Source organism: Microtus pennsylvanicus, chromosome 9 (assembly GCF_037038515.1).
Source record: "Microtus pennsylvanicus isolate mMicPen1 chromosome 9, mMicPen1.hap1, whole genome shotgun sequence".
NCBI lineage: Eukaryota > Metazoa > Chordata > Mammalia > Rodentia > Cricetidae > Microtus > Microtus pennsylvanicus.
This window is the reverse complement of record NC_134587.1, coordinates 47382379-47398550: the sequence shown is the minus strand read 5'-3', so window position 1 is coordinate 47398550 and position 16172 is coordinate 47382379. Positions and strand designations below refer to the sequence as shown.

The following is a 16172-nucleotide window of genomic DNA, read 5'->3' as shown; positions in this document are numbered from 1 at the left end:
CCTCTGCCTCCTGAGTGCTGGGATTAAAGGCATGCGCCACCACCGCCTGGCTGGGCATCCAAGTCTTATGCAGAATCTGGTGTGCTCACCACGGTAATCAAGTCATCGTCAACCCAGCTTCACACCCTCAGGCCCCATTCTTCCCTCCCCTTCCCTACCACCCCAGAATCAAATGTAAAGGGCTGGGCCGCGGCCACTCAGCAGTTGCAGAGGGCATCATGTTCTTGCAGTCACTGATGATTTGTGGTCTCTATTTTTGGTTTCTCTTGCATCTGCAAGTAGAGTTGAGATACAAATAGTAAATTTTAGGTAAATGCTGTTTATAGGGTAAGTGGGGGGCATCGTCTGAAGACTGTCACAGTCCCATGTTAAGAAAAACCACATTATTTATTCCTTTTTTCTTTCTTTTCAAGTGAAGTTAATACACTTTATTTTTAGACAACCTACATGACACATCTTTTATTAAAACCACGGTGTCTCCTCTCCAAATAAATCACAGCCAAAATAAAGCTCAGGGTGAGACCAGCACCACCATTTTCGGTCCTGGTGTCGCACAGATGGTAAGCTGCGGCCGGCTTTGGTGACCAGCACCACCGTTCTCGGTCCTGGTGTTGCACAGATGGTAAGCTGCGGCCGGCTTTGGTGACCAGCACCACTGTTCTCGATCCTGGTGTCGCGTGGATGATAAACTACAGACGGTTTTGGTGACAAGTGATTGGTCCAGTGTAATCTCCAATTTGTTTTTTTCAAAACAAGGATGTTACATAAGAGCGTTTTCAGCATGAGTCTGTCACTTTCTGACCATATAGATGTAAGATGTACTCCCCAATCCAATCTGGACACTGTGAAGACAGACAGAAGAACAACCACAAACTGTTGAGGGCCCATCAGTGCATGCAGATCGACACCTATCTATCTATCTATCTATCTATCTATCTATCTATCTATCTATCTATCTATCTATCTATCTATCTATCTTGGTTATTCGAAACAGGGTTTCTCTATAGCTTTGGAGCCTGTCCTGAAACTCACTTTGTAGACCAGGCTGGCCTTGAATTCACAGAGATCCTCCAGCTTCTGCCTCTTGAGTGCTGGAATTAAAGGCGTGCGCTACCACTGCCTGACTTTATTTTTTAACACAGTTTCTTTGTGTAGATCAGGCTGGCCTGGAAACTCACAGAGATCTACCAGCCTGGTCTACATAGTGAGTTCTTGGATAGCCAGTGCTACATAGTAAGATTCTGTCTTTAAAAAAAAAAAAACCAGAAAAAAATAGTGTGTGTGTTGGGGTACAGTTTGGGGGTAGAGCATGAGTTTATCATACAGAAGATCCTGGATCTGTCCCCAGGGCAAAACAACAGCCCAGCAAGGCAGTGCATTCTAAGATGGCGGGCGCTGTTCTTCCCTGAGTGTTGCTCGTGTCTCTGCATTTGCACAGCCACACAGTCCTCGCTGCATCTGTGTGAGGACTAAGGGAAGAGTTTCCTGACCCATCTGGTTTGCAGGCTTGTACTGCAGGACAGCCACTGCTCACCTGTATTGTCCTTCAAGAATGAAGACAGATCTCCCCAGCAGGCCCTGAGGGAAGACCTCTGAGCTCTCTGTTTAAGCTGCAGGATTTGAACTGGGTCTTCTGAACACTGGGGCAGTGCGAGACTGGAGAACCCTTGGACAAGTCACCCCCTTCAGCTATGAGGCCCACCACAGATCACAGAACTCCACTCGTCTGTGCCAGAAGGTTCTGTGTGGGCGTTTTGCCAAATTGTCATGCCATGTGAGATGTCATGGATGGCACAGGGATGGATGTGCCGGACAAGAAGGGAGCTGCCCTGCGCCATCCTCCCAGAGCTCCATGGCGCTCACCAGTTGGTCTGTCCCTCACTCCTCTACCCTCCATCTTAACTGCAACTCTGCACCTGCTTTCCTGCCTGAAAAATGCTTCCTGCAGAGCCCCAGCCCTAACCACACTCTAGTTCATGACAGCGTGAGCAGGTACAGACGTAAGAGCGTGCCAGTGCGTGTATCCTCCTGGGTGTGTGTGGGCACACGTGGACATCAGAGGACAGTGTTGGGTGTTGTTCCTCAGAAGCTGACCGTCTTTCTGAGATGGTCTCTGACTAGGACTTGGGGCTCACCTAAGCAAGACTGACAGGCCACAAGCCCCAGCCAGCCCCTCCTATCTACATCTTTCCAGCACTTGGATCACAAATACATGCCACCGTGCCCGGCTTTGTATGTGGCTGCCGAGGTTCAGGCTCAGGTCTCTGTGCTTGTGTGGCCCGAGGTGGATGGAGGTTGAATAGCTGACCAGCTCTAGATGGCTCTTGGTCTCTCTGCACAGAGGAAATCTGCAGAGTAGAGGCGGAGATGGGATTATACGCTAGAAAATAGCCTGGGCCACTGACTCTTGGTGCTAAAATGGGCTCTAATCCATCTTTCCCTTTTGGTATTGGATTACAGAATATAGGGCAGGGCTGGGATTGGCTGTTAAGAATACCCTGGACAAATATATGCTCCGAGAGCGTGGGGAGGGAGCACACTGCAGTCACTGCGGTTGGTGTGACTTTGGACACCTGGGCTTGGCTTGTACCACTACCTTCCCCAATCGGAACGCCTCAAGGGCAAAGTCTTCCACTGCATTTAAATCAATTACTGGTAGCAAAAGATACCTTCAGCCCGAGTCATTTGTTAAATTCAGATAAAGCAGAGGGCCGGACTGTGTGTAGGTCAGTGGCAGAGCACTTGCTGTCCCCTACTGCGACGCGGCACCAAGGCAGCTGCAGGGAAGTGCGCCTTTCTGCTGGAGTAGGGAGCCAGGATCCTGTCTGGGGCAGAGTCCTGCAGTCAGCTGAGGTTGCTCTGCTGGCTTTAACAGAAGCCCAGGACACAGTGCACACCGCATTCCGTGCGTGCTCCTGCACACGCCCAAGCTCTCCTCACAGAGACAGCAGAGAAGAGCGGCCGTGTCCTCCCCAGCGTGGGTCCAGAGTGCTCTTCTCTGTTTTGTTTTGTTGTTGTCTTTTCCTAGTAGAAGCATGGAGCGACATTGGAACACATCAGCAATTAAAGCTAATCATTTTATTTCATAAAAAGAACATTTGCTCTACATTTTCCCAATTTGCCTATGCTTCTAAAAAACAGTTGTATGTAACAACATTAAAGAAAAAAAGAGGCCACGAATTTGACTAGAGCCAGAGGGATATTTGGCAGGGTTTCGATGGAGGAAAAGAAAAGGAGAAATGAGGTAATATTATAATCTCAGAAAATAAATTATCCAGACAGTGGTGGTGCACGTCTTTAATCCTAGCACTTGGGAGGCAGAGGCAAGCAGAGTTCTGTGAGTTCAAGGCCAGCCTGGTCTACAGAGTGAGTTCCAGGACTGTTTCACAGAGAAACCCTTTCTTGAAATACCAAAATGAATAAATAAAAAAATTAAAAAGCCCAAGAGCCTCCCAAGAGCTCAGTCATTCCCAGGTGAAAGGTATGGAGCTAAGGCACAGAGAGAATAAATCATTTAGATCTCAAACCAACAACAAAAACCTGTTGTGTTTGCATTTGGAGCATGGGCATGCTATAACCTTCAATGAAACAGAATTATAACGCCCTAGTGATTTCATTTACTATAATTAATTAACTGATTAATTAATTGGGGTGGGGCAGCTGTAGGGCTGGAGAGATGGCTGAGTGGCCTGACCTGAATTCTACCCCTAGAACCTTGTAGAGATGGAGGGAAAGCCAGGTGCAGCGGCGACCCTCTAATCTCAGCACCCAGGAGGCTGAGGCAGGAGCATTGCAACCTTGAGGTCAACTTGCACTACATAACGAGTCTCACAAAATAAAATGAAAATCTACCCAGGTTTCCTGGTTTCACTTGAAATTGGCTTTTAGAGCTGTCCAGAAATGGTAACATGCAGGAATTCACTCTGTTGGTCTCTGGGGAGACACAGGGCTCCTTCTTGCCTTCACTAACACTGCTCACTGCCCTCCTACCCCCCAACCCCCCCAGTCAGGTCAGGTGCTGCATGCCCCGGCTCCTTCCCCACATCCCCAGGAGGGAGGCAGTCTCCCTGTCGTCCTTTCTGTTGGATTCTCTTTTGTTTATTTTTGCCCACATCAATGCTCTGGTCTCTTACACCTTTCGAACAAACAAAGCCTCCTTTGCGTTCCCATCTCTCCCGTTAGTTTATTTGTTCTCCTTTTCGCAAGTCTTCCAAGGTTATCTGCCAACCGTCCTCTCTCCCTCTCACTGAGAGCCAAGCTCACATCTCCAGTCTTATCTCCTATTTCTCTCTGTATATATTTTTTTTAACTTTGGTTTTTATTCTTATTTGTGCATGTGTGCATGTACATGTATGTATGTTCCATGTTCATGCAGGTGCCTGAAGAGGCCAGAAGAAGGCACTGATCTGTTGGAGCCAGAGTTACTGGAGGTTGTGAGCCACTCTTTGGTTTCTGTTTTTTGGGTTTTTTTTGTTTGTTTGTGTAGGGATAAGTCCTGCCCCTTAGGGGGTGTGTTCGCCTCGGGCTAATGTTTACCTATAAATCTGGCCTCGAACTCGTGATCCTCCTGCCTCTGCCTCCTTCAGCAAATCCTACCGGTGTGCACCACCACAACCAGTTTTCAAGGCAAGGTTTCTCTGTAGCTTTGGTGCCTGTCCTGGAACTAGTTCTTGTAGACCAGCCTGGCCTCAAACTCACAAAGATACACCTACCTCGGCCTCCCAAGTGCTGGGATTAAAGACATGTGCTACCACTGCCTGGCACAGGATGCAGTTCTATTAACACAGGAAAGTGAGTATATAAAGTAAAAGAGAAATATGAAATATGATCTCAGTTACGTAAAGACAGCTAGTATAGGGCTGGAGAGATGGCTCAGTGGTTAAGAGCACTGGCTGCTCTTCCAGAGGTCCTGAGTTCAATTCCCAGCAACCACATGGTGCTCACAACCATTTGTAATGAGAACTAGCGCCCTCCTCTGGTATGCGGGCATACATGGAGGCAGAATGTTGTATACATACTAAATAAATCTTTAAAAAAAAAGACAGCTAGTATAAAATGAACTAGATGTTAACTAAATGCATTTTAAATTGGTAAGATTACAAATGACTTTTCTTTTTCCCTTTTGTGGTACTGGGGATTGAACCCAGGACACTTAAGCTTTTTTTGTTTTGTTTTTTGTTTTTTGAGGGTTTCTCAGTGTAACAGATCTAGCTGTCCTGGAACTCACAGAACTCTGCCTGCCTCTGCCTCTCAAGTGTTGGGATTAAAAGACATGCCATCTTCCTACTTCAACCTCCTGAAACAAGCATTAGGTGCTTGTTTTAAAGTAATACATGGTATTTTAAATTGATCCATCTGTGTTTTTCTTTTTTTTTAATTGATTTTTATTGAGCTCTACATTTTTCTCTGTTACCCTCCCTGCCTCTTTCCCTCCCCTTCAACCCTCCCCCAAGGTCCCCTTGTTCCCAATTTACTCAGGAGATCTTGTCTTTTTCTACTTCCTATGTACATTAGATCTACGTAAGTCTCTCTTAGTGTCCTCATTATTGTCCAAATTCTCTGGGATTGTGGTTTGTAGGCTGATTTTTTTCTGCTTTATGTTTAAAAACCACCTATGAGTGAGTACATGTGATAATTGTCTTTCTGTGTCTGAGTTACCTCACTCAAAATAATGTTTTCTGGCTCCATCCATTTTCCTGCAAAATTCAAGATGTCGTTATTTTTTTCTGCTGTGTAGTACTCCATTGTGTAAATGTACCACATTTTCCTTATCCATTCTTTGGTCAAGGGGCATTTATGTTGTTTCCAGATTCTGGCTATAACAATGCTGCTATGAACATAGTTGAGCACATGTCCTTGTGGCACGATTGAGAATCCTTTGGAAATATACCCAAAAGTGGTATTACTGGGTTTTGAGGAAGGTTTCCTAATTTTCTAGGAAAATCGCCACACTGACGTTCAAAGGGGCTGTATCAGCTTGCATTCCCACCAGCAATGCAGAAGTGTTCCCTTTTCCCCACAACCTCTCCAGCATAAGTTGTCATCAGTGTTTTTGATCTTGGCCATTCTTACAGGTATAAGATGGAATCTCAGAGTTGTTTTGATTTACATTTCTCTGATGACTAAGGATGTTGAACATTTCCTTAAATGTCTTTCATCCATTTGATTGAAATATTTATTTATTTATTTATTATGTATACAATATTCTTTCCACATGCATGCCTGCAGGCCAGAAGAGGGCACCAGACCTCAGTACAGATGGTTGTGAGCCACCATGTGGTTGCCGGGAATTGAACTCAGGACCTTTGGAAGAGCAGGCAATGCTCTTAACCGCTGAGCCATCTCTCCAGCCCCCTCTTTCATCCATTTGAGATTCCTCTGTTGAGAGTTCTGTTTAGGTCTGTACTCCATTTTTTATTGGATTAATTGTTCTTTTGATGATCAACTTCTTGAGTTCTTTGTATATTTTGGAGATCAGACCTCAGTCTGATGTGGGGTTAGTGAAGATCTTTTCCCATTCTGTAGGCTGTTGTTTTGTCTTGTTGACCGTGTCCTTTGCTTTACAGAAGCTTTTCAGTTTCAGGAGGTCCCATTTATCAATTGTTTCTCTCAGGGTCTGTGCTGCTGGGGTTATATTTAGGAAGTGATCTCCTGTGCCAATGCGTTCAAATGTATTTCCCACTTTCTCTTCTATGAGGTTCAGTGTGGTTAGCTTTATGTTGAGGTCTTTGATCCATTTGGACTTGAGTTTTGTGCATGGTGATAGATAATGGGTCTGTTTTCATTCTTCTACATGTTGATATCCAGTTATGCCAGCACCATTTGTTAAATATGCTTTTCTTTTTCCATCTGATATTTTTTGCTTCTTTGTCAAAAATCAGGTGTTAAAATATGTGTGGATTGATATCCAGGTCTTCTATTCGGTTCCATTGGTCCTCCTGTCTGTTCTTATGCCAATACCAGGCTGTTTTCAGTACTGTAGCTCTGTAATAGAGTTTGAAGTCATGGATTGTGATGCCCCCAAAAGTTCTTTTATTGTACAGGATTGTTTTAGTTATCCTGGGTTTTTGCTTTTCCAAATGAAGTTGAGTACCATGTTTTCCAGGTCTTTGAAGAATTTTGCTGGGATTTTGATGGGCATTGCGTTGAATCTGTTCCATCTGTGTTTTTCAAGTTTACATCCGGGATTTGGGTTCTTGCACTGTTTTCTTCTGTGATGGCAGGGCTCAAACCCAGGGCCCCACCTGTGCTGGGCACGCCTCCCTCCAGGATGCTACACCCCCAGCCCTTGGTTTTTTAGGAAGGCTGGTCTTATCCGGGCGGTGGTGGCCCACGCCTTTAATCCCAGCACTCGGGAGGCAGAGGCAGGCTGATCTCTGTGAGTTCGAGACCAGCCTGGTGGACAGAGCTAGTTCCAGGACAGGCTCCAAAAACCACAGAGAAACCCTGTCTCGAATAACCAAAAAAAGAAAAAAAAGGAAGGCTGGTCTGAACTCATAGCTCAGTTTGGCTTCCCCTTCAGCATCTCCCTGTTTTTACCTCCCAACTGGTAAGGTTCCAGGAGTGTCCCACCCACCCCAACAGGCTATTTTCATTTTTAATCATCAGAAGAAAAGTCGCTGGAAACTTGAGAACACTTTTCCACAGTTTGGGTTACAGAAGATGATGGGAGACAGAGTCCACATCTGTGTCCTAGAAAGGTGGTCAAGGGACTCGAATGTGAGAAATGCTTGCAGATGTTTGCCATGATCCTTCTAGTCATTCCAGGATGGCACGTGGCTTGGGATTTCAGAGCAGCAAAAGTCCTATTTCCTACAAGGCCTCTGTGGCTGCCCAGACGTGTGTGAGGCCTCCGTGGCCATTCAGACGTGTATGTGAGGCCTCCGTGGCCATTCAGACGTGTGTGAGGTCTCTGTGGCTGCCCAGACATGTGTGAGGCCTCTGTGGACATTCAGATGTGTGTGAGGCCTCCGTGGCCATTCAGACATGTGTGAGGTCTCTGGTCATTCAGATGTGTGTGAGGTTTTTGTGGCTGTTCAGACATGTGTGAGGTCTCCGTGGCCACTCAGATGTGTGTTAGGTCTCCGTAGCCGTTCAGATATGTATGAGGTCTCTGTGGTCATTCAGACGTGTGTGAGAGGCCTCTGTGGCCATTCAGACCTGCGTGTGAGGCCACTAGGCCGTTTAAACATGTGTATCAACATGACAGTGGGTGAGAACATGGCACAGATGAGTTCACAGTGTGGAAGACCTCAGGCCCCTGCTGACTGGAGCATTTGAAGGAGACTCTGGGGTCAGAGACCTGATCAGGGCCTTTTAATGACTTAGAACAGTGGTTTCCAAGTCTAACATCCTCAGGAGGACTCAGGTCACAGCTGTCTCCATAGGAAGGCTGTGAGGTCATTGCTCTCCTTTTCATGCTCTTCTGAGCCCTTTCCAGATGTCGCCTGATTCCAGACAGATTGGCTTCAGAAGCAGAAGGGACAGACAGCTGTCCGCTATGAAGCCAGACATTAAGGAGAGCCACAAAGATGTAGACCTCAGCATTCTCCCTGGGATTTCTTTGACTGAGAGAACAGTTACTGCTCATCCGCTAGAGTGTCACTCATGTCGCACACTGGTTTATTGTTATCGTAAGGGAATTGGCGAGCATTCTTCTCAGCGTACCTTTGTTTTGGGGACAGCATCTTCCTTCATTGTCCAGGCTGACATTCTGCTACCTCTGAGTCCCAGGCTGGCCTCTAATTCAGACTCCACTGACCTCAGCCTCCACACGCTGGGATTCCAGGTGTGTGCACATGCCTGGCTCGGCTTTGCTTTGGAGGCCAGCAGATATTTCCCTGTACAGATAACCTCTGGGGTCTTTTGTTTGGGAATCATAAAGAAGCCGTGAGATCAAAGTGTCTGGGAGTCGGTGGTTTTATGGAGGCAGGAAGAGAACTTCCTCTGTGGTAGGTAACTGTGTCTCAGTCCACAGACTGAACTGCAGGACTGACGAGAGCAAGGCCTAGGGCACATGCCCCAGGCCAATAGGCAGGTGTAGAAGTCTTTGAAATTACAGTAACAGTCTCTCTCCCTCCCTTTTCTTCCCTCCCTCTCTCCCTCCCTTCCTCTCCCCTTGTCTCTTTCTCCCCTCCCCCCTTTTCTAGAGATTATGCATGATGTGATCAAGAAAGTTAAGAAGAAGGGGGAATGGAAGGTAAGTAGAGCAGTTTGTGACCCTAAAGGTGAGTTCATTTGTATGAAGGTTTGGGGAGACGATTCAGTGGATGGACTACATGCTGTGCCAGGGTAAGGACCAGAGTGTACATCCCACACCCACACACGGGTAAGGACCAGAGTGCACATCCCACACCCACACACGGGTAAGGACCAGACTGCACATCCCACACCCACACACGGGTAAGGACCAGAGTGCACATCCCACACCCACACACGGGTAAGGACCAGACTGCACATCCCACACCCACACACGGGTAAGGACCAGACTGCACATCCCACACCCACACACGGGTAAGGACCAGACTGCACATCCCACACCCACACACGGGTAAGGACCAGACTGCACATCCCACACCCACACACTGGTAAGGACCAGACTGCACATCCCACACCCACACACGGGTAAGGACCAGACTGCATATCCCACACCCACACACGGGTAAGGACCAGACTGCACATCCCACACCCACACACGGGTAAGGACCAGAGTGCACATCCCACACCCACACACAGGTAAGGACCAGACTGCACATCCCACACCCACACACGGGTAAGGACCAGAGTGCACATCCCACACCCACACACGGGTAAGGACCAGAGTGCACATCCCACACCCACACAAGCAAGCTAGGCAGCATGGTGACATGCTTGGCTTGTGACTCCAGCACTCGGGTGATAGGTGGCTAACTAGAATGGTCAGCAGGATTGGTGAGATCTGGGTTCAGCCAGAGAGCTTGCCTCAGTAAATAAAGTGGAGAGCTATTGAAGAGGACACGTGGCATCAGCATGTGCACTCACACACACACATGCAAACACAGTCCCCCACCTACACACAGAGTTGGAGGGTAGTTGGCAGGATTGAGAGCATCCCACGGGACCATGCATGACTTCCTGTGTGATCTTGGTCCAGAGGCTCTTTCTGTGGAACCTCAGTAGGTGAAGGTTCTCTGAGGTGGTGTGACTCTCCGGGACCTTCCTCGTGCTGGTGAAGGGTCTACACTGTCCACTTGGAACCTGGCGTTTCCCTGGAGTCAAGAGCCCACACATGCTCACGTTCATTGGCCTGGGAGCTAATTGGCACAGAAGGACGTTGAAGCCCAGATATGGCCCTGTGGGTTCTGTTTTGGTCTCCACAGTTCTAGAGGGGAGGCCATCTAGTGGGAACTCATAGGCATGTCTCTCTTTCACCCCTTCCATCAGGCAGGACTTGCAGACCCGGCAATTTCCTCATCAGATGAGGCTCGGGCTGCTGTGCGACAGTAGCTTTCTGCTCAGGGCTGACAGTGCTGCTTGCTTAGCTCATGGCCTCCTCCTGCTTTATACCATGAAGGAGAAGAAAGGCCTTGCTCTCACGGTTGGCTCCTTCTCTCTACTGGGGTGGAGGGACTTAGGGAAGATGAGGGGAACACTGCAGAGCTGGAGCATTCTTGTGCATCTACTCTGGACAGATGTGTGCTGATGAAGGTAGGAACCCTGATGGCAGCTGCGCTGGGCCCTGTGACCCACCGAACGTGTGCACAGTGCCCAGTCTCCATAAGAGCAAGTTACCCCGTGAAAACACCACGGCCGTGACGGCCTTTGAGCATCGGTGCTGTCCACCACTCCCTCCTCTTTTTGTCTGATTTTTGTGAACATGCTTCTGAGTATTTTAAAGTTCCTGAAGCCGAGTCAGTGTCTAGAAGCTGAGGTCGGGAAGGGAAGGCAGTGTGTGCCCCAGCTCACCTCCAGGCCCGAGGGAATAGCCTCCTACAGGAAGCCAGTGAGAGAATGGGGGCTGTGCAGCCCTGAGCGGTTGGTTCTCTTCCTTCCAGGTGCTGGTGGTGGACCAGTTAAGCATGAGGATGCTGTCCTCCTGCTGCAAGATGACAGACATCATGACCGAGGGAATCACAAGTGAGCACAGCACTCTCCGCTTCCCTTGCAGCATGCTGTACCCTCCCTATTCATTACTGTCCTGTGAATTTAGATGCTTCCAGCAACCTGTGTGGTAAGACTGGAAGCCCCTGTGGTCCCTGAAGCTCACAGAATGCAGTACTGGGTGCTCCTTAAACATAGGTTACAGGAATGTCAAATAGAAGGGCCAGATTGAGAAAACAGACTGGGGCTAGAGAGATGGCTCAGTGGTTAGGAGTGTGTACTGCTCTTTCAGAGGATCCATGTTCAGTTCCCAGCACCACGTTAGGTGACTCACCAGGGGGAATCTACTGCCCTCTGCTGGCCTTCATGGGCACTGCACTCATGTGCACAGACACACACCCATATATGTCATTTAAAACTAAACACTTTTAAGAGCAAGGTGGCACTCTACCAAATAGGAGAAAAAAAACCAAATATTTGATGAAAGAAGAGACCCAAATAGCTGATACATGGGTACAAAGTACTCACCTTCATTCTGATTAGGGCCGTGAGACACCTGGGCGCTCCAGATTAGGGTCATAAGGTCAGTGAAGCGGTAGAAGAATGTAGTCCCCAGTGTAATGGATGCCTGTCGGTGCAGCTGCTCTAAAAAGCACTTGGCAGCATGCGATAAAGTTTAAGGTATACGTGCCTTGTGACCCAGCAGGCTCAGAGTTACATGTGTGTTCGCAACCAGCTCAGGCGTGTGCCCCACAAACATGCACAGGAGTGTGCAGACTATTGCTCACAAGAAGCCAATGTGAAAGCCGCCAGAACCCATCAAGTATGGGAAGGTTGGGCTGGTGATACGGCTTGGTGGGTACAGACATTACTGCCACGTCTGATAATGGCTTTGATTCCTGGTACCCCCATGGAGAGCACCAACTTGTATAGGGTTTCCTCTGACCTCCATTACACACATGCATGCATGCACACATACACATACCTCGATCAATAGACAAGTGTAAAATAATTAGGAAAAAAAAAGAAGAGACTGGGTAGTTGGATGTGGTGGCACATGTCTGTAATCTCCACACTCAGAAATTAAGAGGATTACCATAAATTCAAGAGTCACTTGGGCTATGTAGTGAGGTTTGGGCCCAGCCTAGGCTATGAGTGAGATGCTATGTCATAAAGTAGGACGGTTTAAATAGGTGCGGGATACCGCACAGCAGTGGCAGCGGCGGCCTCTTCCCGCTCACGTTTGCACTGCTGCTTCTGATGAACACAAGCAGTAGAGGAAAATAGCTGGAGACGCTCAGTCAGTAAAGTGCTGGCTGTGTAATCGTCTGGGCTAGCCTGGTGTGGGACTCAATCTACAATCTCAGCACTTGGGAGGCAGAGGCAGGAGGATCTCTGCACTCAAGGCCAGCCTGGTCTACATTACCTGCCCTGTGCCTATAAAGAAAACCAAAGTCTCTGGCTGCACTTCATCTTGAGGCTGCTGGAGGAAATGCAGTCATGTGGGAGATGTATTTGCAGTGCCTCGTTAGGGGAGCACAGGAAAGGGGGAAAGGGCGGCTTGCTGGCCTAGTGTGCAGTGCTGGAGGGTGAACCTCGGGCCACATGTGTCCTTGACAAGTGCTCCAGCTCAACAAAGTTGTTGACAGATAAAAGTCATGGAATTCAAGGGAATCATTTAGATGAGGAGGGGCAGAGAGGGCCTTTCACAGAATGGGCCAAGGAACGCAAGCTGGATGGGAGGGTCTTCTGTGGAGAGATTTCAGGGTTCCTGATGTCTCAGGTGAAGCGAAGCAGTGGGCTTCCTCTCCAGGGAACATGGTGCTTAGGGAAGGGCAAGGGCTCCTTGTCTACTGTCACCTGCGCTGGTGCGAGGGCCTGGCCAGATGGCTCCTGGTTCTCCTAATCACTGTGGACTGTGTCTTTGTCTAGTTGTGGAGGATATCAACAAGCGCAGAGAGCCGCTCCCCAGCCTAGAGGCCGTGTACCTCATTACCCCGTCGGAGAAGGTAAATCCCCCAGTGTTCCCAGCTCAGGCTGAAACGTTGGGCTTAGGCTGTGTGGCATGGGACGCCTGACATTTCTAGGTTAAGTAAGCATTTAACACACTGCTCTGTTTAAGCATTGGTCAGAGGTGGGTGGGGTGGGGCCTGGTGCAGCGAGAAGGAGGGAATTGCAGAGTGGCAGGCAGAGCTGGCTCTGAACCCTGCCTCTGACGTGCTAGTCTTCCTCACACTCTCTCCAGATGGGCTATAGGCAAGTCTGTAGGGAGGGCCCAGTGCAGAGTGGGCAGTGCCACTCCTAGGCCCAAGTGGTCCTGGATAATATGTGTTTTCTATTTTTTTGTTTTTGTTTTTGTTCTTCGAGACAGGGTTTCTCTGTGGCTTTGGAGCCTGTCCTGGAACTAGCTCTGTAGACCAGGCTGGTCTCGAACTCACAGAGATCCGCCTGCCTCTGCCTCCCGAGTGCTGGGATTAAAGGCGTGCGCCACCATTGCCCGGCAATATGTATTTTCAAAGCAGGCAGCTAACAGCGCCCCTCCATGGCCTCAGTCTCGGCTCCCGCCTCCAGGTGCCCACCCTGCCTTCCTTCCCTCAGCAGTAGACAGTGATGGAACAGTGAGCTGAAACAACCCTTTCCTTCCCAAGCTGCTTGTGGCCATGTGTTTCAGTACAGCATAGAAACCCTTAGGCTGGGGCTCTTTATATTAAAAAGTCCCCTAGTTTCCACACTGGCTTTTGGGTAAGCTTCTGTAGCCAATGTGCCAAAGTGTTGTCTACATGAATCTTCTGGGAGGTGCCGAACAGTTCCATGGTCTGTTCTCAGGAGCCCAGGTCCTAGTGGCACTGACTCTGTCGTTCTGGAGTCAGCCACATTCTGGAATAATCGGTCCTGCCTTTAATGTGCTCAGAGCCTGGTTCTGATCAAATTCATTGCTGGGTCACATGTCAGAAGCCCTTACTGTAGTGCAGATTGGCTCGGTCAGGTAGCGGTGGCTCTGAATTCTAAACCTGAGTTGAATGATGTTTGTTCCTGTCCACAGTCCGTCCACTCCCTCATCAGTGACTTTAAGGACCCACCGACTGCTAAATACCGGGCCGCCCATGTGTTCTTCACAGACTGTAAGTACCTCGTGAGCTGCTCCTGCTGGCCCAGGTTAGCACACAGCTCCACTGCGAGCCATGAGAGAAGAGGGCAGCAGAAATGTGCTGTACTGTAGTTATCCAGTTATCCCTTGAGAAGATGAGCAGTGTAAGACACACACATGCACGTGTTCATACACATACATGCATGAGTCCTCACACACATGCACAAGTGTTCACACACATGTACGACTGCTCACACACATGCATATGTTCATACACATACATGAATGAGTGCTCACACACATGCACAAATATCCACACACATGCATGACTGCTCACATATGCACATGTTCATACACAATGACTGCTCACACACATGTATGTGTTCATACATGCACATGACTACTCACATGCATGCACGTGTGCATGCATGCACACATGAGTGCTCATATACATGCACACATTCATACACATGCATGCATGAGTGCGCATATACACATGTATGAGTGTTCACACACACATGACTGCTCACACATGCAAATGTTCATATACACATGACTGCTCACACATGCACATGTACATACACATACATGTATGTGTGTTCACATACACATATGCACAAGTGTTCACACACGCATGAGTGCTCACACACATGCACAAGTGTTCACACACATGACTGCTCACACACATGCACGTGTTCATACACACACACTCTCTCTCTCTCACACACTCACATTCTCTACCAAAAGAGGTAGTTTTTGTGATGAGCTCTTCTGAGAATGAAGAGCTTCCTGTTGAGAAGAATGTTCCTTGGGGCTTCATTAGTCCTTCTGCTGTCTCTGCAGCTGTGGTCGCCCCAGAGTTGGCTTTCTGATTTTGTGAGGGTTTGTGTATGTTAATAAGCTGTTAGGAGCCAGGTAGCTACCGAGATAAAGAGGCAGGCTTCACCAGATAGACCCTCCCCCGGGATAACCCCACAGGCCACCCTGAGAATACAGCAAAGGAACAGCCAGGAACAGAACATAGAGATGATCAAAGAAGCAGGGGATAGCACTGAGGACCGTCAGCCAGTACCTCAGCTGTCTTTCCTCCTGCGCTGCTGCTGTCAGCCCGTGTCTTCTTCCTTCACCATACCCCTGCGATCTGGGGTGCTTTCCTCCTCACCGTTTCTTAGTGACCTCAGTTTTTTCTTTCCCATGGGATCCCCAAATAGTTTTTGTTAGCTCTCGTATCTCAGTCTGTTCGCTGGGCCTGCAGGTGGTTTTCCACTTCTTCTACACCTCCAGGTGTGATACCTTGAGGATGGGATGAACGTACTAGGTGCCTTTTTAAAAGTCTGAGTAGAACAAGGGCTGCAGTGACGTCACAGCTGTTGGCTGGGTCAGCGGATGGACAGAAACCCCACAGTCGTCTTTGTTCTTGCAGCGTGTCCAGATGCCCTGTTTAACGAGCTGGTGAAATCCCGAGCAGCCAAAGTCATCAAGACGCTGACGGAAATCAACATTGCGTTTCTGCCCTATGAGTCCCAGGTGCAGTCTGCTTCCTCGTTGTTCCATCAGTTGGGAGGGGAAGGGATCGTTTTCTGAATCAGCAAGTGGTGTTCTGTGCGGTGTTTATTTAAGGGAAATGGTCTTCCATGCGTCTGCCCAACACGTCATTTCAGTCACCTGCCGTTGCTGATGCTTATGGTCACTGTGTTCCTTGTATGTGTCACCATTGATCACCACTCACTCATCTTGACTGACTCCTCTAATAACCCAAAGTAGCCATTCCTAAAAGAGGGAGGAGAGGAGGGGCAGAGAGCAGAGCGCCCATCTGCCACAAAGGAGTCTGTTTTTATTGGCATTAGCCCCAGCTTGTCATGTGCTGAGAGAACAGATGGTCACCTCCGTCATCAGCTGTTAGCATTTCACTCAGCCTCACCCAAAGATCCCAGCAGCAAGGTCCTTCCCATGGGGGGAAGAAAAACAGCAGCAAAGCTTTTAGGTTCACAGAGGTGAAGCTGAC

At 48.6% G+C, this 16172-nt stretch overlaps 1 protein-coding gene across 2 annotated transcripts in view; it reads left to right on the top strand.

Annotated features, from left to right (window-relative positions):
• Positions 1-16172, top strand: part of Stxbp1 (syntaxin binding protein 1) — a 62074-nt gene that overhangs the window by 16045 nt on the left and 29857 nt on the right. For both annotated transcript variants that reach the window (XM_075985888.1, XM_075985889.1), the window contains exons 2-6: positions 9150-9199; positions 11034-11115; positions 13012-13088; positions 14123-14201; positions 15591-15694. In XM_075985888.1, coding sequence (XP_075842003.1) covers positions 9150-9199; positions 11034-11115; positions 13012-13088; positions 14123-14201; positions 15591-15694 — 392 coding nt within the window. The remainder of the gene's footprint in view (positions 1-9149; positions 9200-11033; positions 11116-13011; positions 13089-14122; positions 14202-15590; positions 15695-16172) is intronic.